We start from the raw sequence: 22,678 nt of genomic DNA, 5'->3' as shown, positions 1-22,678 counted from the left end.
AAGCACCAAAGAAAGCCGTTACTGCTGCTGGGCATAGCAGACAAGGACTAACTGTAACGGAACTCTCCCTCATGGCCACAGAGGTGCTTCCGACTCACGGTGACCCCACAGGACAGGGTGGAACTGCCCCTGTGGGTTTCTGCGATGTCACTCTTTACAGGAGCAGAAAGCCCTGGTTTTCTGCCTCTGATCCACCGGTTGTTTTGAACTACAGACCTGGAGGATCCCATTTCAATGCATCATCGCATGGAACAAAAACCATTCCATTTGAAGGGCTGTAGGGTCCCCCCTCCTCGCCACCCCCACCATGACTGCTGAAACTTCACTGTTTCCTAAACCCATTACAAACGGGTTCAGATTTCGGGTGAACCGGCTGTCTGCAACCTGGACTGCCTTTGTCTCTCTCCCTGCACGAACTGGAGCGGGCGCTCTGGCCCTTGACCTTGCAGTGTCATTCAATGTCACTTAGCAGTGAGTGCTCTGGTTTTGTGGTGGTCCAGAGTTGACAGAATGGAACAACGACAGCTCATGCAGTTATCGTCACAAACACCGTGGAATGGGCACGAACACAGAGATGGACAGGCAGGAACAGCCTGCCAGGAACACGGATCTTATGGTTGTAAATGTTCTACTTGTAAGGCAGCGCCGGGCTCCCCACAGGCTTAGCCATCAGAGGAGGGTAGAAAGCAGGAATGGATTAGTGAGAGCTGGGTTGCTTAGGGTGAAATGCACGCTGGTGAGAAAGGACCACAGGGAACAGAAAGCGTTTCATACCCATGATAGTTATGTGAGCAGTGCCTGGAAAGCAAAGAAGAGCCAAGTTTAAGGAAAGGACAGGTCTGAAGTCAGGTAAAGTCAGAGGCATATTATCAAGGTGACCTTTCATCATTTGACACTGAACTACAGAGACAGAACGGGCCCTTGAGAAGATCCAGTCCAACCTCACCATTTGACGCCGAGAGGGTCCCCTTCAAACTGAAGCAAGAAAATAAAGCCTGTTTGGGGCAGGGAAACTACTGAACTTTGTGTGTACGGAAGCGGAAACATTCCAACACAAGGAGCAGAGACAAAGCGAAACAAAACGAACCGCCGTGGAGCCTGTTCTGACTCACAGGGAGGCCCGAGGAGAGAGTAGAACCCCCCTGGGGCTTTCTGAGGCTGTCAGTCTTCACGGGAACAGAATTACAACCCAGGACGCCACTCGGGCCCCTTTCCTGCCATAACAATAGGGACACCCCACACTGCGGCCAGAAGGTCAACTTATTAAAAAAAAGATTCCCACGGAGTTTAAAGCATCGCTTTGTTACTCGTGTGAACAAAGCTCAAAGGAAGCACCAGCGGGGTTTCTGCAGCTCCTCACAACCCTGACGAGGGATGGGAGAAGCAGGACTGCATTGCAGTCTGATTCACACGGCAAAGACACGGCACCACCACGCTCCTTGTGAAGCTTCACGGGATTTTACATTTTAACCGGAGAGGCAAAGTCGCCTAATTTTTGATAACAGACAGGTGTTACAATGGGGCGCCGTTCAGGTCTGTAGACCTTGGACGTGCCAGGAGAACCCTGGGGTGCAGACGGGAGTTCCAGGACGCCACTCGGTGGGTGCGCAGAGAGAGCCCCGGCTTATCCGTCAGTCAGCCTGAACTCCAGACCCCAGATTTACCTTCATCTTCCGAGACATCCAGAATCTCATCTACTGTCTCGGGGAAACTCATCCGGTGCTTGTCACTGACTAACTACAATGAGAAAAACACAGAGCGTCAACCCAACCACAGCCCTGACCCTTTACACCCCCCAGCAGGTACCTGGCCACCACTGTGGAGACTGTGGAGAGGAGATGGACAAAAAGATTTATCCCAGATGAAGAAACTCAAAGCTAAGAGGCTCTCAGCCCAGAACTGGCTCGATGGCAAGAGCCACGGGGAGGATGCTCCGGAAATTCCAACTTCCCATCCCCTCCTCTCTTCTTCAAACCCCGTTTTGCTGCTGCCCACTATGGACCAGTCTCAGACCACTAGGTGGCAGTCCAACATCACCTGCTGGTTGGAAAACAACCTTCCCCACTCCCTATGGGGAGGTTAACCAAGAGGGGCACCTTGCCAGTCTAGCTGGGTGTTTGGGAGAGTCATGTGGGGGAGAAGCCAACATACCACCACACTGGTTTCATCCGTGACGACCTTGAGCACGTCGGTCACAGAAATGTAGCCGAGGCGCTTGGCTATAGCCAGAGGTGTAGTTCCATTCTAGGAAGAAGAGTGGAGACAGGATGGGATTAAACAAAGCAATCCCATCTGGCAAGCAACTATCCTTCTTGCGCATGGACAAGCCCACCTTCTAATTGCTCAAAAGGCCTACTGGATAGACTCTGATTTGGAGCCCAGAGCACGGCCCCTGCACACGTGTGCACCTAGCTTTGTGCTGGCAGCAGGGCCTAGAAAGGCAAGGGGTACAAGAGAAGGGCATGGGTATTTCAGTCTGCAGCATTGAGTATGGCAGCCTTGGAACGAGAGCCCGGGAAATCATATCAGCAAAGGTAGAGAAGTGCCAAGAAGGAAAGCGTGGGCCAGGAAGTCAATGTTTGTCTTCCAATGTCTTAGCTATGTCTAGTGTTGCATCAATTTGTTGACCTATCTCAATTAGTCTTCCATGAATTCCTGGAGCCTTGGTTTGGGCCAGGGCCTTCACTACAGCTGGGACTTCTTTCAATACCATCAGTTCTAGATCATGGGCTTCCTCCTAAAATCGTCGTCGCACCCTGACCAATTCACTTATGTACAGTGCATCCAGGTAGTTCTTCGATTTCCTTTTGATGCTTCCTGCATTACTGAATATAGCTAGAATCCTTCAATATTACAATCCCAGGCTTGAGTTTTTTCCCAGTTCTTTCAGCCTGAGAAGTACGGAACGTGTTCTTCCTTTTCTGACTCCAGGTTTTTGCCCACTTCATGATAATACATTATTTTGTCTTTACAAGACTCCCTTTGACATTTTCTGTTTGGGTCTTTTATGTCACCATTCCTTCCATTAGCTTTAGCTACTCTGTGTTCAAGAGCAAGTTTCAGAGTCTCTTCTGATGTCCATTTTCAGCTTTCTTTCTTATCTGTTTAATGACTTTTTGCTTTCTTCGTGAATGATGGTCTCAGTGTCCCCCCACAGTTCATCAGGTCTTCTGTCGTTAGTGTTCAATGTGACTACTCTGTTCTTGAGTGGTCTCTACATTCAGGGGGATCTAATCCATGTCTCGATGTCATACTTTGGCTCTCCTAGATTTGTTTTCATTTTCCTCAGCTTGAACTTGAACTTGCAATCGATCGAGCAACTGATTGTCTGTCCCACAGTCCCTCTCAGGCTCGTCTCTGGCTGATGATACTGAGCTTCTCCATCACCTGATCCCCACAGAGGTGGTCGGGTGGATTGCTGTGCATTCCATCCGGCAAGGTCCAAGTATAGGGTTGCTGCGTATGCTGTTGAAACAAGGCATTTTGCGATGGAGGAATTGTTGTCTTGCAACGTTCCGTCATGTGATCTCCAGAGCCCCTCTACTGCTATAGACGACATATCTCCCCATGGAGACGTCTTTGCTTCTAACTTTCACATTCCAATTGTCAGCAAATGATCGCTGCATCTTGATCTCATAGTTGATCAACTTCAGAGTGTGCACATTGGTCAAAATCTTCAATTCCTTCATTTTGGGCAGAAGTGGTCGGTGTGGAATTTTGAATCACAGCTGTATTAACCGGTCTTCCTTGTAGGAGGATGGCCCTATCACTGACAGACAGCCTCACACTTCGGGACAGATCTTGACATGTTCTTTTTGCCGATGAAGGCAACGCTATTCCTTTTCAATTTGCCATTCTTGACAGAGAGCAGGACATGATGTTATGATTGAAAATGTCCAATAACAGTACATTTGGGATCACTGATGCTTACAATATCCATCATTACGTGTTCCATTCCGATTTTGATGACTTCTAAAATTTTCTTTATTCATACTTTGTACATCCCACATTCTGATAAGGAAAGGACATTTGCAGCTGCTTCTTCTCACGTTGAGCTGAGCTGCACCAGCAAACGAAGGTCCCCCACGCTCTGCTCCGTCCGCGTCATTAAGGCTGACTCCACTTTGAGCAGGCAGCTCTCCCCCAGGCGTATTCCGAGTGCCTTCTGACCAGAAGGGTAGAATCTCCAGCATCCCAGCAGCACGCAGCCATCTCGGTGCCAAACATGGACAGACAGGAAGTGGCTAAGAGACAGTGCTAACCCAAAATGAATTGATAGGAGCCTTTTCTTTCTTTTATTTTTTAGGTTCTCTAGTGCTAGGATATGTCTCAGACTCCCAACAGTTTCAGCCCGGGGCGAGGTTAGAATTTCACCAATCACATCTACGAGCAGGGTCTACATACATGCCTTCAAGGCTGGAAGCAGCTGTGGACATAAGCTCATAAAGCCTCCATGCGTGAAATGGGCAAGTGCACACTGCACTATGATGACTGATGTTGGCGAGGACCATCCTGAAGCCCAGGAAGATCGTGACCGGCCAAGACTTTTACTTGCTTGTGTTCACTTGTACCACAGTGGATGCCACCGCACAGAGGTGGGACGGGATTCGACAGGAAGGTAAATAAACGGCGGTCCCAAGGGGAACCTTCAGCTAACCAGAGAGAAAACTGATCACCACATGTCTTGAAGTAACCTGCCCAGGCAGGTCTCAGACACAACACCATAGGAGTGACTGCTCCAAGAGAGGAGACCCAAAGCCCATCTGTAGACCATTGGACATCCCATCACAGAAGGGTCACAAGGAAGGGACAAGCCAGCCAGGGTGCAGTATAGCACGACGAAATGCAAAACATTCCTCTAGCTTTATAATGCTCCCCACCCCCCACTATCATGACCCCAGTTCTACCTTACAAATTCACCTAGAACAGAGCATGTACATGGGTACAGATAAGAGCTCTCGACACACAGAATCCAGGACAAATAAACCTCACAGGACCAATAATGAGAGTTGCGATACCAGGAGGGGAAGGGGAAGGTGCGGGGAGGAGAAGGAGAAAGGGGGAACTGATGTCAATGATCGGTATATAACATGGATGAGGGGAAACAATGTTTGGTGTAATATATGAAAATAATAATAATTTATCATTTATCAAGGGTCCATGAGTGAGGGAGGATGGGGGAAGGAGGGAAAAAAGAGGAGCTGATACCAAGGGCTCAAATAGAGAGAGAATTTTTTGAAAATGATGATGGCAACCTATGCACAAATGTGACTGATACACTGATGTATGGATTGTTATAAGAGCTATAAGAGCCCCCAGTAACATGATTAAAGAAAAGAGCGAGTGCTCCCTGTTAATGGCAGTCTCCCAGGCTGCCCGGGGAGATCAGTGTCCTGAAGTCAGAAAGGCAGTGGATACTCACCGAGCTGACCTCGTTTGGGGAAGCACCGTTTTTCAGAAGAAGCGTCACAATGTCGGTGTGTCCTTGTTGGGCTGCCTGGTGCAGGGGGCTGTATCCTAGCTACAAAGTGAGGTGGGCGTTTGGTAAGGTTAGAGAAGGAACTCCCCACACGCTAGCGAGTGCTCATCCTTCTACCCCACACAGCAAAAGCAGCAAAGCAGAAACACGGTCCCCATCTTTCCTCTTTCAAGATCAAAGTTGAACATGGGCAGGGCCCAGTGTGCCCAGGAGAGCTTCTGGCTGCATTCTAATTTGGCGCTGAAGAAGCATCGCCCTAAGGTCAGCTCTACGGTCCCCCTGTACCTTGGTCTTGGCATTAACGTCGGCCTGGTGCTGGAGCAGGAACTTCACCAGCTTGATATTGCCGTAATGACTGGCCACATGGAGTGGCGTGTAACCCATCTGAAAGACAAGGGGTGAGCATGGGCGCCTACCAGGGCTTCAGGGCAGAACAAGAGTGTCTGTGGACTGTGCATAATGAAATCCTGGCAAAATACTCGACTGAGAGGGAGAGTGGACGGCTCACCGGTGCTATCAAGTGTAAGCCATATTGCTGCTACCGGCAGACGCCATGGGCCCGAGATGGTACCGGGTTCAGCTCCAGGCAAGTGACACTTGCGATGTCTACGCTAGACGCGTCAATCTGGGAACTACCAGCCCAGGAAGAGCTCAAAGCCTTGGAGACGAGTGAGGCTACCTGGGACAGAGTGAAGACAGAAGAACTGCCCAAGTACTGCCATCAAGTCGAGGCTGACTCTGAGCAACACTCCAGGCCACAGTAGAAACGCCTTCCGGTTTCCAAGGCTGCCCATCTTCATGGGAGCAGATGGCGTCCTCTCTCTTCTGTGTGAAGCAATACTTTCTCGCTCTCTCTGCCGTCGAGTGGATTTTGGCTCATAGGCCCTCATAGGACAGGGCAAAACTGCCCCTGTGGGTTTCTGGGGCTGGCACGTTTTATGAAGGAAAACTTCATCTTTCTCCCACGGAGCGGCTGGTGGCTTCAAGTGTCGCTCTTGTGGTTGTCAGCCGGACGCGTTACCCCTGTGTCACCGGGGCTTAAGAGGACACTTAGAACTCCCTACATACGGCGAGTCGGTGCCCCAGAGAGGTGGGAGGGAAACCAGGAGAGGCCATGCTGCGGAAGTCGAAGGAGACCTTCTCAAGAAGGAGGGAAGAGTGAGAGCCCCGCTGGCGGAGCAGGCTGAGATGAGGTCTGACGGTCACATGGCGGATCGGTCCTGATCCCAAGAAGAGCCAGGCTCAGGACACTGGAAACAGCAGACACTATTGGTTTGGGTGCCCTGAAGTCTATTCCGATTCACAGCCACCCAATGGGATCGAGGAGAACCACTTCGTGGGGTCTCCTTGGCATTCACCTTTAGGGGAGTGGATCGCCAGGCCTTTCCTCCTGTGGAGTGGCTAAGCCACCAACTTTTTGGTTGGCAGCTAGGTACTTAACCCTCCGTGCTGCCCTGGCTTCCTGAAATGCCGGGGTTGAAAACATCAAAAGATGGCTTGCGTCACTTAGCTGTATGCAGTGCGATCAAACTTCCAGGGACGAGAGTCATTCTTCTAAGGAGCTGATTTTTCAGCAATCTGTCCTGTTTGATCCTGTGCTGGTCCCCGGGATGGAGCAAGCCAAGACTCTCGACACTCTCGGGTGGAAAGTATCCCCACCCCCCGGGAAGTGGGGGGCTTCTGTCAGATTCTGCAGCTGGACCTTCACCAGCAAGCAGGATGGCTCTGGGGCACTCTGGGCAGTGCTGACACCCTGTGTCTGGTCTTCCAGGGTCACAACCCCCAAAGAGTAAACTGTAAATGAGTCCCCCCCACCCCCTTTCCCTGGAGAAGCCTCAAAGACCCAGCACATTCTCAGAATCCGAGCTGATTCCCATCAAAACTGCCGACATTAAGGGATGAAAACAGTATCTAGTTCTCTCCTCAGGGAGCCTCTTCCAAACAATCTCCCCCTCCCTTTCAGGACACTCTTGCCGTTGCCTCCCAGTGACAAGGCTGCTTCCTGGACCCCTTCCCTCCTCCTATCGGATGGACACACTGTCCTCTCTCTGTGCTCCCAGGGGACACAGCGGTTAGCCTCTTGCACCAGGTACCCCTTGTTCACGCCTGTCTCTCAGTCTCCATCCCACGAAGCTGCGAAGGCCTCGCTGGAAGGCAGGAACCACCGAGGGGGGTGCCACACGGCTATCCTCACACCGCCTCCCTCACCGGGCCCTGTGCACACCCAGGAGGCTCGCTGAATGTAGCCGGAGCCTTAAGCAACAGGGGCTGAATTTCGCGTGCATCCAGAGACGTCTAACAGTAATTTTGACATTACTGAGGTAAGATCTTTCAGTCGCCTTCAGAGGGCCCCTCCCCTCGGTGTCCCGCCACATGGGCTCAAAGGTCTAGCAAGCGGTTTAAACTCTCCAGCGGGAAAGGGAGACCATTGGACGCAGCCGGTGAGTGGGTTCCGACTGACACCCGCCCTACTACGCACAACGGACCGAGACACTTTGCAAATGACTCCCAGCAGAGCGCTGTGGCCATCGAAGAAAGGATCCACGGGAGAGAGCACTCTGAAGGGCGAGGGGCGTGGCCCCTGGGGAGGGGCAGGGGGGACCCGAACACCCAGGCTGACAAAGAGGGAGGCTGCCTGCCTTACCCGGGTGGTGGCATCCACGGTGACTCCGTGTCTGATCAGCACGTCTGCCACTGGAACGTGGCCTTCTTGTGCGACGAGATGGAGCGGGGTGAGTCCACTCTGGAAAGAAAGAGATGTGCGTCACTTGGCTCTCTCATGCAGCACTCCAGTTCCAGGACCCAACAAGAGCTCCCAAGGAAAGGAACCTCGCTCGGCAACCCCCTGGGAGCAAGTCTGCCTCCTCTGGGCCTTATCGAATATCCTTATCGAAAACGATGCTTCCACTAGAGCAGGAGTCAGCAACTTTGTCAGTCAAGGGCCAGGCAGTCAATACTTTCAGTCTCAGGCCTCCGTTGCCCTCTCCAGCCCTCTCGAGGTAATGAGAAAACAGGGCCAGCACACAACGGTCGTGACTGTGTTCCAATAAAACCTTATTTACACAAACAGATGAAGGGCCGGATATCCACCTAGGGTTTCCATTCGATAAAGTATAATGCACCTTCCAACTGTAACAGTCCCTGCTTTCGTGGTTTTAGGTGACCTGCAGGACACTGGGTTCTTGATCTAGAAAATGGAGATGATCACAGATCTCTCTTACAGGCAAAGGAAAGGAGTTGAGATCCTGCACTTAGACGCCCTGTCTGTGCACCGTTTAAACGAAGCATCTTATTCATCACATCAGAGCCCAGGGGATGGAAGGTCCTGCTGGGCAGGAAAAGACGAGATGCTTGGACTTCTTGCTACAGCTTGCTCAGGGGAAGGTCATTCTGTTAGAGATCTTGTCATCTACGGAGGTGCTACAACACAAACACTGGGAAAGCCTTCTCTCCCTGGTGCTCTACCTGAGCTACCCATTCCTTGTAGAAGCTGATGAGAAACTATAAACATTTCACTCAGAGAAATGCTCACCTGCCCATCCTCCCCAAACAGCACACACTGTTTTAGGAAGTTTCATGCTCATGGTCCCCGGCTGAAAACGAACTCCTCATCTCATATGTGTCAGTTGTGATAGATTTTTAAAAATAGTGTTTTGCTGTTCTTGCTGAGACTATAACAGCCAAACACACCGACCCAGCCGGTCTTACATGTTCAGTGCAAGGACACTGATGACATCCTTTGAAGTAGGTCAGAAATTTTAAAAAAACCTCCTTTCACAGAAAATTATTTTCTTGCCTCAAATAATTTAACACATTCTTGAAGACAGAGCCTGGCCTATATATGGAAAGATGTCTTGGAGCATTTAGTATTGAAATTCTTTGCAGATTCTTGGGGAAGACAGAATGGTGTAGAAGAAGCCACTAAGGCTTTGGCATCAGATGGGCTTGTGGTCCCTCCTATGATATATCACTGAGCAGACTGGATGACGTCACCTTGAGACTCAGTTCCCTTCTTGATACACCTGAGATGAACTGTACACACCATTGCTGGAGGGGCTACATACAATCACACATGCTCGCACACACCCATCATTCCCTAGCCCTTGGAACTTGGGTTCACAGTAGGGGCTAAATACTCAGGTAGTTTATCTAGTGAACTGTAGTAGTTACATAATATGTTGTCAATTTGAGACTTAAGAGTGAAGGGGTCGAGTTTAGCCTGTCAATCAGGTGGCAGCTTGATGACCTCATTTGGAGGGGCTAAGGAGATAAATAGCTCACTGGAGGTGGGCCACACACTCACTCCCTATGAGACATTCCGGCAGATAAGACACAAGGAGCTATGCTAAAGCCCTGGAGACGAAGGAGTCACGTGAAGACCCCTGCCAACACTGAGATGCTTCCACTGCCACTGGATCCACAAGACTTTCCACCCACTGGCCTGTGATCTTCCTGCACTTGGTGTCATTGCATGTGTTGCGTGAGTCTAAAGAGGACTTTACAGATTGGTATTGGACATATGGGCTAATATTGGACTTACGGACTTGATCTGGACTGGGCTGGGATGTTTTCTCAATACTCAATTGCTCTTGTATAGAAAGCTCTTTCTGATACACATATGAGTCTCCCTGTATTTGTTTCTCTAGTCTACCCAGACTACACATTAGCCAATATCTGCACATCACTGAGACTCCGGGACAACAGGAAGATGCCACGTTTACCTTGTTTCCCAGGTTGCCGTTGGCTTGTTTGGAGAGGAGCAGAGCCACCATCTCCGCGTGACCCTCCTGGGCGGCCAGGTGGAGGGGTGTCACTCCTTGCACCGACTCTGCATTGGCTGACCCCCCATACTGCAGCAGACTGCGGGCAACCTCCATCTGGTTCTGCTTGGCAGCGATGTGCAAAGGGGTGTAGCCATTCTGGAAGAGAAGAAGCCACCCTGCTTACGGGGATGCTGAGCTCACCACAGGGGCGGACGCCTTCATTTGAAATCGTCTGCCTGGACCCCACTGGGCAGGGCTGGGATCACCCTGGAGAGCAATTTAGGTCAACAAACAAATCCGTTTCACTGGATTGGGAGACAACTCTCAAGGCTCCCATAGTCCGCAAATGTCTTGTTCCCCTTTTTCTTTCTTTCTCAAGCAATCTATTTTCTGTTATCACACTTGGACAAACGGCTGGGTGGGAAGCACTCTGTCAAGAAAAGCCAAGATTCCATTAGGCAGCCTATGGACCAACAGAAGGTGAGGCAGGAACGTGAATGACAGTCATTCAACAAAGCGCAGACTCCCTGGCATCCAGTCAATTCAATTCCTAGCTACCATATGGGATGGAGCCGAATTGCCCCTGTAGGTTTCCGAAGCGAGAATCTTCATGGGAACAGAAAGTCGAATCCCTCTCCCTCGAACTGCTCACCTTGCTGTTAGCAGCCAGTGCAATTCGCCATGGCACCCCCAAATGCAGTGATAGCATGGAGGGAAGTGAGCAATAGCTCCTTTTCTTTGCCTGTGCAACTGGGCCAAGAGCTGCCCCTGGGCCGGCTTGCAGGGAGGCAGTATGGCATAGAAGAGTAGGCACTGAGCCTCGGACCCGCGGACATGGGAACCAGGCCTAGTTTCACTCTTGCTTAACCAGTGATGTGACCTGGAGCAAGCTCTTCCACGGTCTTGGTGCCCTGCACCCCCACTGTTTAAAAATTCTCTTAAAAGTGTACAGTAACACCTACTTGTTCATTTCTCAAAACTGTTGGTGTGCATCAAAATAATTTTGCACCAAATGAAGTGCAATAATTTATATGAAAGTACTTTCCAAAACTAAGGTATAAAAAATAATAAACATTGGCATCATGGTTTTAAAGTGCTGCCCAGAGTATGGTCTAGGCCCTGGTGGTGTAGTGGTTATGTGTTGGGCTGCGATCCCGATAGTCGGCAGTTCAAATCCACCAGCAGCTCTGAGGGAGAGAGACTGGGCTCTCTACTCCCCATAAACAGTTAAGTCTCGGAACCCACAGGGGCGTCACTGTGCGTCAGCACTGACCCCATGGCAGTGAGTTTGGTTTAAGAGTACGGTCTGTAGGCTTCATAAGCCATTATAAGTTCACCACAAGGGTAAGGAGCTTGGCTCAGAAGTAAATCAACTATGCGCTGTGAGCTGTTTACTCAGCTGACAGTTGGGGTGTAGTGGAAGATACGGGGGTTGCAAGACTTTCTCAATGAAGGAAACACTGTGTGGATTTGCCTTCTGGAAAAGCTCCTTACTCCATGACAGGCAGGTAACAACACTCCCCAAACAACATGCTTCCCCCACCGACATGACTGCCACGTCACTTCTGGGTATGGGGACCCCATGCATGTCAGAGGAGACCTGTGCTCCACAGGGTTCCAATGACTAAGCTTTCAGAAATGGATGGCCACGCCTTTCTCTCAAGGTCGACTCCACCTTGCACTAACAGCTAAGCATGCTAAGAATTTGCCTTCAGACACAAACCATAATAAATGCCTTATCTGATTCCAAATCCTAGGGTCTTTCCTCTAGAGCAGAGTATAGGCATATTGTGGAGATACTGCGGATTTATGTCCAGACCACCGCAATCAAGAGAGTCACGCGTTCCTTTTGGGTTTCTGGGTGCACATGAAAGTTAGGTTTGCACCGGCAAGTCGTCAAGTAAGTAGACAATAGCATTGTTTTGAATAAAAGTTTGAAATATCGTGAGAATTACCGAAATGGGACTCGGAGGCACGCAGTGAGCACATGCTGTTGGAAGGAATGGCGCCAACAGACTGGCCTGACTCAGGGTCGCCACAACCCTTCACCGTATCCAAAGGTGCAGTACAGTGAGCAACAGTAAACTGAGCTACGCTGGCGGACACACCGCCTGGGTGTTGTTAAACAGCAGATTCGGATTCAGGGCCCAGGGATATTCAGCAATTCTAACCGGCTCCCAGTTGATGCTGCTGGCCCACAAACCATGTTTGTCTGGGTGGGAAGGCCTGAGAGCACTGTGGGCGGAGGGAGCACCTTCGGGGCAGGACTCTCTGGGCCCAGGCCCTGCCCAGTCCCATAACAGACAACTACTTGACGTGTGCTTTGTTGTAAAGATTCCTCAGGTCACCCCAAAAGACTGAATTCTCCCTCTGTAGCCCAGAACTGACACTTGTGATTCTGCCAGGATAAGGAAAGGGGAAGGGGCACAAAAGAGGCTCAGTAGAGTAAACACTCCAGTTTTAGAGCACTGGAGGGCACTGGGAGGGATGTCAGAATCAGTCTGTAAAAGAGATTTCATGGGGAAATGAAAAGCTATAATTGACTCCCAGAACTAAATTGAATAGAAGACGCTTCTTTATGAAGGATCATGTAAGTCTTCTAGTGTTCCTCCTTTCAAACTTTAATACGGGAAAACATTAAATTCCCCTTTGTCAGTTGTGTGCATGTAGCAAGAGTGACATTTTTTTTTTAATTATTTATTTATTTTTAACATTTTATTAGGGGCTCATACAACTGTTATCCCAATCCATACACACATCAATTGTGTAAAGCGCATTTGTACATCGTTTCTCAAAACATTTTCTCTCCATTTAACCCCCCGACATTAGGTCCTCATTTTTCCCCTCCCTCCCCGCTCCCCCCTCCCGCATGAGCCCTTGATAGTTTACAAATGGGTATTTTGTCATAGCAAGAGTGACATTTTAATGATGATAAAATGAGTTAGGCAAACGATTTTTGACTTTACCAAAAAAGAAAAAAGAGGGGAGGCGAAAGGTGTAGATTACACTTGGGATTTGGAGTTGGGGGGTGCGGAGCTGGTACCTGAGTTCCTGCCTGCTGTGGCCCCTGGGGCTGTGGGACATGGGGCAGGGAGTGGAGGTTCAGCTGTTCAAACTGGGATCACAGTGGAGCTGTCAGGACAAGATGTGATGGGGCAGGTGGCGCACAGCACTGGTGCCAGGCCCAGAGCGGGTATGCACTACTTGAGAACAACTAGGGCAGTGTTGTTGCCCGGGGGTGGGGAGAAGGGGGAGGGGAAGATTAAGTCCATTTTGAGTCAGTGTTCCCAAGGGACAGAGCAGAGTCACCCCATTGGGCTTTCGAGGTTGCCATCTTTACGACAGGAGTGGTCATAAGTTGGGCTGCGAACCGTAAGTTCGAAACCACCAGCCACTCCGAGGGAGACAGATGGGGTTATTCTAGTCCTGTACAGAGCGACAGTCTCAGACACCAACAGGGGCGGTGCCTGTCCTGCAGGGCCACTAGGAGTCGGCCTGGACTCGATGGCGGTGAGTTTGGTTTTGGCTTATCTTAACCAGGCCTTTCTCCTTCGGAGCCACTGGGTTGGTTTGACGGGAGATGGAGATCTTTGAAGGCTATCAAGGAAGGGTGTCAAGAGTCCCAGAGCCCCTGGGCAGCTGTGGCTGTGGCTATTGGCAAGAACAACACGGTGTCCTGGCCGAGGGTAAGCCTGACCGGGACACTGCTGGGGTTGGGGTGAGAACCCAGATAGCGGGGCATGTCATCTGTCTCCGGGCACCGTCTGCCCTCTGCGCCTGCCCAGAAGCAAGTGTGGAGGAAATGGATGACCTTCTATTCTGTCAGGGACAAGGACAAAGGGCAACTACCTAGTGAAAGAAGGGGAGAGTCTGGGAGAGGCTGGGGAGGGAGGGAGGTGTGCCAGCAAAAGGCTCTCCTTTCCCCAGGAAACTGAGCTCACTCAGCAAGGACCGCGCCTGAAGGGAATCCGCCAGGATGTGCAAACAGGCTCAGCTTCCACATTGGAGAGGGGGAGGGTGGGTTTGGGCTGCCGAGAGATTTGCATGTGAAATTCTACAAAATTGCCAGACGACTTTGGAAAGCTTAATTTTTTTTTTCTTGCCATGGAAACAAAGCCCATCTGTACAGTGTTTGTGCTTGGATTTAACTCTCCTTAAATATCACGAACCTGGCTCCGGGTGCTTTTATGTAAGTGGGAGAGTGGCTGTGGGAGGCGGGGAGTCCAAATTTTTATTTTTAGAGGCAGGAGTAAAGTCGGCAGCTCTTCTCGGTCCACATGGGGACTCGGGGCTTCCTACAACAGAGGCAGAGGCAGAAGCCCCAGGAAACAAGGGGCGGGGGGCGGCACTGGGCCGTGCTGCCTCTGCAGAAAAGCGCCGCTACGGGGATGAGCATGCGTCTTGAGCAGGGGGAAAAACCAGGCTGTGGATGCTTTTGCCGCATAGGGCAGGCGGCAGGTGTCAGCTAGAAACCCCCCCCCCACCACCACCACCCTCCCCTGGGGCCCCCTTTCTCAACACGCTCTTTCCTAAAGGGCGCGACTGATGCTGCTGCCAATTGACTGCGCGGACGCGCGTGTCTTTTGCATGTCTCAGCCTCCCGCCTCTCTCCCACCTCCTCGCCTCGCCTTGCCTCTCTGTGTGCCCACGCCCCAGCACCCCAGCAACCTCCCACCCGGCCCCTTACAAACGCTACACCGAACACGGAGGACCACAAGGCTCAGCAACCTCGACTCTGCCACAGGAGGCAGCCTACTTCCTCAAACCAGCTGTTTCATTTGGCCTTCATCCCACTGCCTGGCAAGATCGCTGCCCTAGCCTGTCCACTCCATGTGCCGGCTGCCCTTGCAGGGAACCAGCTCCGTTCAGATGTGAGATTGGCACACTGGGCATAGATGCAACATGGAATTCGCCAGGGAATGCCTCGTTGAAAACCCAAACAGAAACCACCGAAACACCACATTCTGAAGCCATCAAAGAAAGACTTCTGGGGTAGTTCTCTCCATTCAACATAGAGCCCTGGCGTCAAGGTTCCAGAACGCACCCCCGCAGCCCTGCGGATTTATCCATGTTTGTGTTCACAGGGCTGCCAGCCAGCACCGAGACACCTAGCGCTAAGCTGGTTTAAAAATGAGATATTTTTGTTGGCGGTGGTCTTCTGAAAATCCCAGGGAACTGGAATCTCTGAGCCCTGGTGGGTTCACCACTCCCCCAGGAGAGTCTCCTACGCATGCTGGACGCTGATTGTCAGTCTACAAAACTCACATGACCAGCAGCCTCTGGGGGACCACCTTGGCCATGCATTTCCACCCTGGTTGGAAACCTGTTGCTAAGAAGAGTTTCCCATTTCTCCGCCCACTCTTGGTCCCCAACTAGCAGCCTTCGATGGCAGGTAACATTTGTGAATGAAAGGTGAGATTTCAGAGGTCAAAATAGAAATAAAGCACAAAAACCCTTCAGCGACCTCCGAGACAGTCATCCCTGGAGAGCTGGGCAGGCGGCCACCTCTGCCGGGCCGGCCCTCTGAGAGCATCTCATCAGTGCAGAAAGGCCTTACCCAAGCAGGACTGTGGGGGGAGCCGCCCCGGGGGAGCAGCAGCTTGACAATGTCCAGGTTGTTGTGATGAACAGCCACATGCAGCGGGGTCAAGCCGTTCTAGGGGGGACAAAACACAAAAAGAACAGCTTTCACTCCGGCCGGGTGGCTTTCTGCGGGTCCTTTGGCATCACGAGCCGCCCTGGGGTGAGGCATCCAACTGAACCCAGCAACGGGATTGGATCGTGGTGACTCCTGGGGCTTTCAGAACCGGCTGGTTTTTAAATTAGGCTGCGTTGACCAGAAGTCAAACTCGGATCTTCCAGGAATGGAAGGTGAGATTTCTACCATGGAACTCCCAGTGTCCGGTGAAAAAGAATTCCAGAGTCAATCATGAGCTGGAGTCAATCAAAAAGCACAACCAGCCGACCTGGGGCAACCTCAGTTTTCCTGTGGAGTCCAGGATCAACACATGCTCAGGGCTGATTACCCAGGAAGTAAGGTATGTGCAGGCTGTGTGTGCTCTCTTCCCAGCTTGCAGCGAACCCATTCCAATTTTCCTCACCGCATCAAAGAGTCTGCTTTGAGGATCGCCTGCTGTTTGTCTGCCCCATCTCACCCGGTTGCTGGCTTTCCTCAGTGCTATGGGTGAAATTGTTCACTACAGATTTGCAAACACCAGTGAGCCTGTGCTTACAGGGTGATTCATCCCTGCACGCGGACCAGGCTACCCGCTCTTTCTAAACAGCACGGCCTTTGGCAGAACCATCTGTGTTTCCAAAGGCCCCTCTCCAGAGAGAGCTGCCCACGAAAAAGGCAGAAAAAAGAGGCGCATGCCGTAGATAAAATCCACACCTACTCACCGTCAGCCTCTGCTCCTCCCTCTAACTGAGGGCAGGAGGGACGCGGGGACTCACCTTTCCAGCAGCGTTTGGATGTGCGTCCCGTTCCAGCAGCACCTCCGCCACGCGGCCCTTCCCATACTTAGCCGCCACGTGGAGAGGGGTAAATCCTTTCTGAGGAGAAACACAGGCCCTCAGACGATGGGCAGACCCTGCTGTCTCCCCAGACAGAGGGCCCATGGCAAAGGAGGTTCACCACCCTCAGGGGCACGGAGATGCCACGCAAAACAAAAGGCAAAGCGACGTGGCATCTTTTCAAGAGGTCAGGGGTCTTGGGAATGAGCGGTTTCCTTGCCTCGATGGCAGGGAATGTGGTTTTTGGAGTTTTGTGATACAGTACGAAGCCATCACATGTATTATTTGGTTGCTAACATCTTGGGGGCAGGGGTTGAGTCTGAATCGAATGAAGCCCCAGCACCTAGCCATGCTCCGGCTACGGCAGTGCTCACCAACTCATAGCTCTGCGAGAAGCAGATGATGGCTGGTGGGGACATGAGACACCATGGTCCACCACTGTTTCTGGAGAACAGTACATCCGGATCTCCGATGTCACCTAGTGGGTGGCCATCCTGCCAGCTGCTTCAGGAACCCCCGCCCACACAAGCCCAGCTGGGACAAGCCCGTGGCTTCCTGAGAGTAGCAAGAGGCGGGCTGTACCTTGGTCATGCAGGCTTGGGATGCTTCCTTCTCCAGAAGGGCCAGGGCTGTCTCCACATGGCCCTCCCGGGCAGCAATGTGTAGCGGGGTGTGCCCGGCGGTGGTGGCCAGGTTGGGGTTGGCATTGTTCTCCAGCAGGAGCTTCACCATGTGTGTGTGGCCAATGCGAGCTGCACAGTGGAGCGGTGTCTGGTCATCCTGGACCCCAGGCGAGAAAGAACAAAGACCAGGGAGCATGGGACTGACCTAATCCAGCTCTTCCATTGAGAGAGAAGGGACTGGAGGCCCAGAGAAGGACTTTCACAAGGTCATTCAGCTAGTCGGATGAACAACTGGGGTTCAAATCAGGTTGCTGATTTATAGACATCAAATATCCGCTACCTTATTTAATCCTTCAAATTAGTTGTTTGCTCCACCCAACTAGTCAGAGGCTCAGAATCCCTGGTGGGACAGTGGTTAAGTGGTCAGCAGTTTGGACCCACCAGCTCCACAAGAGAAGAGATGTGGTGATTTCCCCCCATGGAGATGACAGCCTAGGAAGCCCTAAGGGTCTATGGTCAGTGGGCTTTTGAATAGACTAACCCCTCCTGACACATACTAATTCAAAGGACAACATAGCTCTCTGACCCACTGATCTGAGGGTTTAGTGCCACCTGAGTGAGGATCTCTGTGCTACCAGCAGTGTGGCCAGCCCTCTAACGGGGATGGGTTCTCCCCGTTGTACTTGAACTACCTACACGCCAGGATCCTTCCCTTCCCAGCTGGGAAACTCACCTTGGCCTTGGCATTGACTTTGGCTTTATTCTGAAGCAAATATTTGGCCACTTCGGTGTGTCCTGCTCTGGCTGCCATGTGTAATGGGGTCTCCACTTTCTGTAAAATAACAAAATTATAGAAGGGTTGAGGCATGCCGGGTTTCCAAAAGGACACACATGGAGCTCCAAAGTGCCAGCTTGGAGAATCTTGGCAAGTTTTCATCCAACAGGTGGAGTTACCACAGCGAGCAGCTTCTAGTCTGGTGAAGCAGTGTGTGTGTGCAATGTATGTATGTGTGTGTGTGTGTGTGAGGTATAAAGTGAATCTTAGTGCTAACACATGGTAAGCAACATACATGTATTCCCGGACAACACGTAAAGAAGTGCCAAGTGAAACCCTCCTAAGATTACAGACATTTACAACGGTGGAAAGTTGAATGTGGACACTCTCAGTCTCTAAGGATGGTCTCCTCAAGCCTGAAGCTCGCCCTAGGCTGCACACTGTCCTCTACCCCGGAAGGCAGAGCCCTGCTCTGCCCAGGACTCACCACGTTGGAGACATTGGGCGAAGCTCCCCGCTGCAGAAGGTTCTTCACGATGGAAAGGTGCCCCATGAAGGAAGCCACGTGGAGAGGCGTCAGGCCGGACTGGAACACACAAGCGAGGCGTGAGACAGGAGCTCTTCTCTGCTCCATCAGAGAAGGCAGACAGCGAGACCAAAGGGTGCCTCTAGGGCTCCACAGATGGTTCTATCCGCAAAAGGTGGTAAATGAGGTCGTGTGCTTTCCAGAAAGCGGTTGGAGGAATCTCACTGCGGGCCAAGTTCTGCCCATTTTGACCACTGGAGAAAATCGCATCTGATCTTGGCACGCTCGCCAAGAGTGACCCAGACTCCCTTGTCTTAGTCACCCCTGGTTAACTCCTTTGCGCGTCTGCGGGCCAGTTTTGATCTCCCACGGATACTATGCACCCCTGCAGCTGTGCGCATGCCTCACTGCAAGGACCGCCTCCCAGACAAGGGAGCCGTGCGCTACTGGAGGAAGATCTGGGGCCAGGAGCCTACCCTCGTCTGTAGCAGTCTCCTACCTCGGTGACGGCGTCGATGGAGGCTCCGGTCTTCAGCAGCAGCTCCATGACCCGGATGTGGTTCTTCTTGCAGGCGATGTGTAAGGGGGTGAAGCCATTCTGCAGCCCGCACGACGGGAGACAAGCAAGAGAACTTACCCACTAGCCCAAGGAATGCCCAGCCACTGACCACCTCGGCCACAGCCTCTTAGGGAGGGTTCTCAGAGAAGAAAATACCAGCGTGAAGCAAGTCCTGTAAAGGGCAGGCAGCTGCCACCGTGCGCTCTCAACGAGCCTGCTGTTTAAGTCACCTTTGGGGGGAAATGTCTAGTCACAGGATACCTTTGCGAAGCAGACCGTACTCCTTCTTTGCCCGACACCAGGGGTCATTTTAGCAAAATGGGTTTCTGTATGTCAGCTCTGCTCGGAAGTGAGAGACTTGACTATAAACTCCACGAAGACAGGGATTTTGTATCTTTGTGTGTGTGTGTGTCTAAGTTTACTACTCCATACACTTTTAAACAGTGATTTTCAATCGCAGGTAATTTTGCCCTGTAAGGGACATCTGGCAACGTTCAGAGACCTTTTGAGCCTCATCACTTGTGTGTGGTGGGGGTGGTTACTGTTGGCATCTATTATTGGCACCCGCTGCCACCGGGTTGATTCCTACTCATAGCAAGCCGGCAAGACAGAGGACAACTGCCCCCTAGGGCCTAGGGTTCCGAGGCTGTCCATTTTTATGGAAGGACACAGCCCGTGAGTTCCACCCGCTGACCTTCTGCTTAATGCACTGTGCCTCCAGGGCTCGGTGGAAGCTGGACAGATGATGCCACAGATCTTGCCCAGGGAAGCCCCCCACAAGGAAGACTTCTCAGGCCCCAGATGCCAGTCTGGCGATGGCTCTTTTGAATGAACGAATGAGTCACACCTACCGTCCTCGGAGAATCTCTCACCCCTCAACTCCCCTCCTCTGGGTGTGGCCTCGGGGAGGTAGGCGTCATGGGCGTGGGCTGCCTGCGCAGAGCCCCGGGAGACCCTGGGACAGGGCACAGAGCCCTAGGCACAGGTGGGACTTTGTTTTAGAGCTAAACTCACCTCTCTCCCAGTGTCATGAAACTGTCAACTGTCAGGCCCCCATGAAGAAGCACGTTTGTCTCGGGGGAATTAGTCACCCTAAATGCATGATTCCAACACACGCAGCCCTCTCTCTCTGTAGGGTTTCTCAGACTTCCCATCCGCTCTCTATAGATAGGGTTTCCGAGACTGTCCATCATTACTGGAGTAGGCAGCCTCATCTTTCTCTCCAAGAGCAGCTGGTGGGTTTGAACTGCCAATCTTGTGGTAAGCAGCCTAACACTTAACCCACAGCACCAACAGGCTCCTCAGTTGCCCCAAAGCAGGAATAAAACCCAGTCTGAGTCTAATAAACCCTTGCCCTCAAACTCCAGGCCAGGCTCACTCCACATTTATGCCATGGGCACGGCCACCCAGAGTCCAATCTCTGGACCCAAACCACCTTCGACCTCAGCCTGTTACCTAGAGTCATGGCTACTGGACTCCTGGCCAGAAATGGAGTAGACTATGGAAGGGTGAGTGAAAAGCAAGCTATTAGCTACATCGGTAGTGTCCTGCCTCCTGAGCATAAGCAGGCACCAGCAGGGGAGAGATGTAGCCCTTCCCTTGGGATTCACACCCTGCCTCCCTCTGCCCAGGCCCCTCCAAACTTTCTCCATCAGCCTCCCACTCACCAGGGCTCTGGAGTTTGGTTTGGCCCCTCTATCCAGAAGGACCTTGGCCACTCTGTGGTGACCGCAGTGGGCTGCCACGTGGAGTGGCGTCAGGTGGTCCAGTGTGATGTCATCTATCTCTGCGTTGTATTGCAATAGAAGTCGGACACAGTCGAGGTGGTCTCCCTGAGCCGCCATGTGAATTGGGGACAAGCCATTCTAGGTGAGGAAGGGAAAAGGAAGCAATCACAAAGGCTTCTGGGGGCAGAACAAGGACATTTGGGACAAGGATTCCAACCACCTGGCTCCTGAAGTGAGTCTGGTTCACGCAGGACTCGGTGGTCCCTCTGACTACAAGCCTTCTCCTTTCCACCCAGCCAGATCCCCACCACCGGCTCCAGCCAGGCCCATCCTTCCTGTGAAGACTGCCCAGACCACCCCAGTCTCCACCAGGAGTGGTCAGTCATGGTATCACCAGCGCCTCATCTTGTATTGGCCGGATTATGCTCATAGCTAACTTTCAGGCCTATGTGTCTTCTCCCCTTGCTTAAAAGCTTCCTGAAAGCCTGTCGCTAGGCCTGATATTTCTCAGATGTGCCACAGTGCCTAGAAGCTGCATGCAACACACACACCCCGAGCCAGAAACCAACAGACTTCTGTGGATGGGGTTCCAGCTCACAGTGACCGTACAGGGCAGAACAGAATGGTCCCAGAGGGTCTCCAAACAGACCACCTCATCTCGGTCCCATGGAGCAGATGCTGAATGTGAACTGAGAACTGGTTGGTAACCAATTGTTCACTTTAAACACTAGGCCAGTTGGGCTCCTTAACACACATTGAAAGCCCACAGCTACCCTCTCTAGTGGTCCATAAGGAATGGGATGTTGATGGAATGAATGACACTGAACTAGAGCGTAGATCTAAATCCCCCTGTTCCCTGTCCTCAACCAGTACACACCACTCAAGGGTTCTTTTGAGGCGTCCATTGTTTCTCAGGCGGAAGAGACCCGGCCTCTCATTCAAACACTCAAACCAAAACAAACTGCCATTGAGTTCATTCTCACCACGGCGACTCTATTCAACTATCAATCCAGCCAGCATTTATTTGGTGTTGGATGTGCAATGGGTGGGGTTAAGCTCTGGAGAAACAGAAAAGAATAAGGCACCATCCTCGCCTCGGGAAACCTTTAGATGAATCGGTAAGAGGCAAGGGTCTCTGGGTGGTAAAAAAACTGTTCACCTGCTTGGCTGCTAATGGAAAGGTTGCCAGCGTGGGTCCTCTTCGGGGTGTTATAAAGACAGAGCTGGCGAGCTCCTAAACAGCATCAGCGATTGGAAACCCTGTGGGGCACAGGTCCATGCTGACCCACGGGAGACTGCCAGGAGGGGCAATTGATTTGACAGCCGCCTTTTAGGTACTAGGTGTGAACACCGGTGCACTGTTGGCAGCAGCAGGATAATGTGGCACAGGCACAGCCAAAGCACTGGGCGAACCACTGTGGGGCAGCACCCCTGACGAGGGAGGGACCCTGGGTGCAGGCCTCCAGCAGGGGTGCTCACTGAGCTGGGACTTGGCAGGAGCGGGATGGAAGGACCTTAGGCAGTCATATGGGACAGATGACCCATGAAGGGCCCAGCATGTGCCACACCACAGGGGCAGCGAGCCGAGGGGTACTCAGCCCTGGTGGTGCTGTCACTTATGAGCTGGGCTGCGAGCCAGAGGCACAGCAGTTTGAACCCACCAATCACTCTGAGGGAGAAAGGTGAGGTTTTCGACTCTCGTAAACAGTTACC

The 22,678-nt window shown here is 51.9% G+C and overlaps 1 protein-coding gene across 3 annotated transcripts in view; it reads right to left on the bottom strand.

Moving 5' to 3' along the window:
• The window catches only part of ANK1 (ankyrin 1), a 113,533-nt gene that overhangs the window by 53,109 nt on the left and 37,746 nt on the right, over positions 1-22,678 (bottom strand). For all 3 annotated transcript variants that reach the window (XM_045286635.1, XM_045286636.1, XM_045286637.1), the window contains exons 9-22: positions 20,906-21,103; positions 19,179-19,277; positions 18,641-18,739; positions 18,112-18,210; positions 17,338-17,535; positions 16,696-16,794; positions 15,800-15,898; positions 10,201-10,398; positions 8,124-8,222; positions 5,765-5,863; positions 5,423-5,521; positions 2,152-2,244; positions 1,665-1,737; positions 775-798 (exon numbers count right to left, since the gene is read on the bottom strand). In XM_045286635.1, the coding sequence (XP_045142570.1) occupies positions 775-798; positions 1,665-1,737; positions 2,152-2,244; positions 5,423-5,521; positions 5,765-5,863; positions 8,124-8,222; positions 10,201-10,398; positions 15,800-15,898; positions 16,696-16,794; positions 17,338-17,535; positions 18,112-18,210; positions 18,641-18,739; positions 19,179-19,277; positions 20,906-21,103 (1,576 nt within the window). The remainder of the gene's footprint in view (positions 1-774; positions 799-1,664; positions 1,738-2,151; positions 2,245-5,422; positions 5,522-5,764; positions 5,864-8,123; positions 8,223-10,200; positions 10,399-15,799; positions 15,899-16,695; positions 16,795-17,337; positions 17,536-18,111; positions 18,211-18,640; positions 18,740-19,178; positions 19,278-20,905; positions 21,104-22,678) is intronic.

The sequence above is a fragment of the Echinops telfairi genome, unplaced genomic scaffold (assembly GCF_000313985.2).
Source record: "Echinops telfairi isolate 266 unplaced genomic scaffold, ASM31398v2 ScPeMD7_9;HRSCAF=40, whole genome shotgun sequence".
NCBI lineage: Eukaryota > Metazoa > Chordata > Mammalia > Afrosoricida > Tenrecidae > Echinops > Echinops telfairi.
Note: the sequence above shows the minus strand (reverse complement) of the source record. Positions and strands in the feature narration are given on the sequence as shown.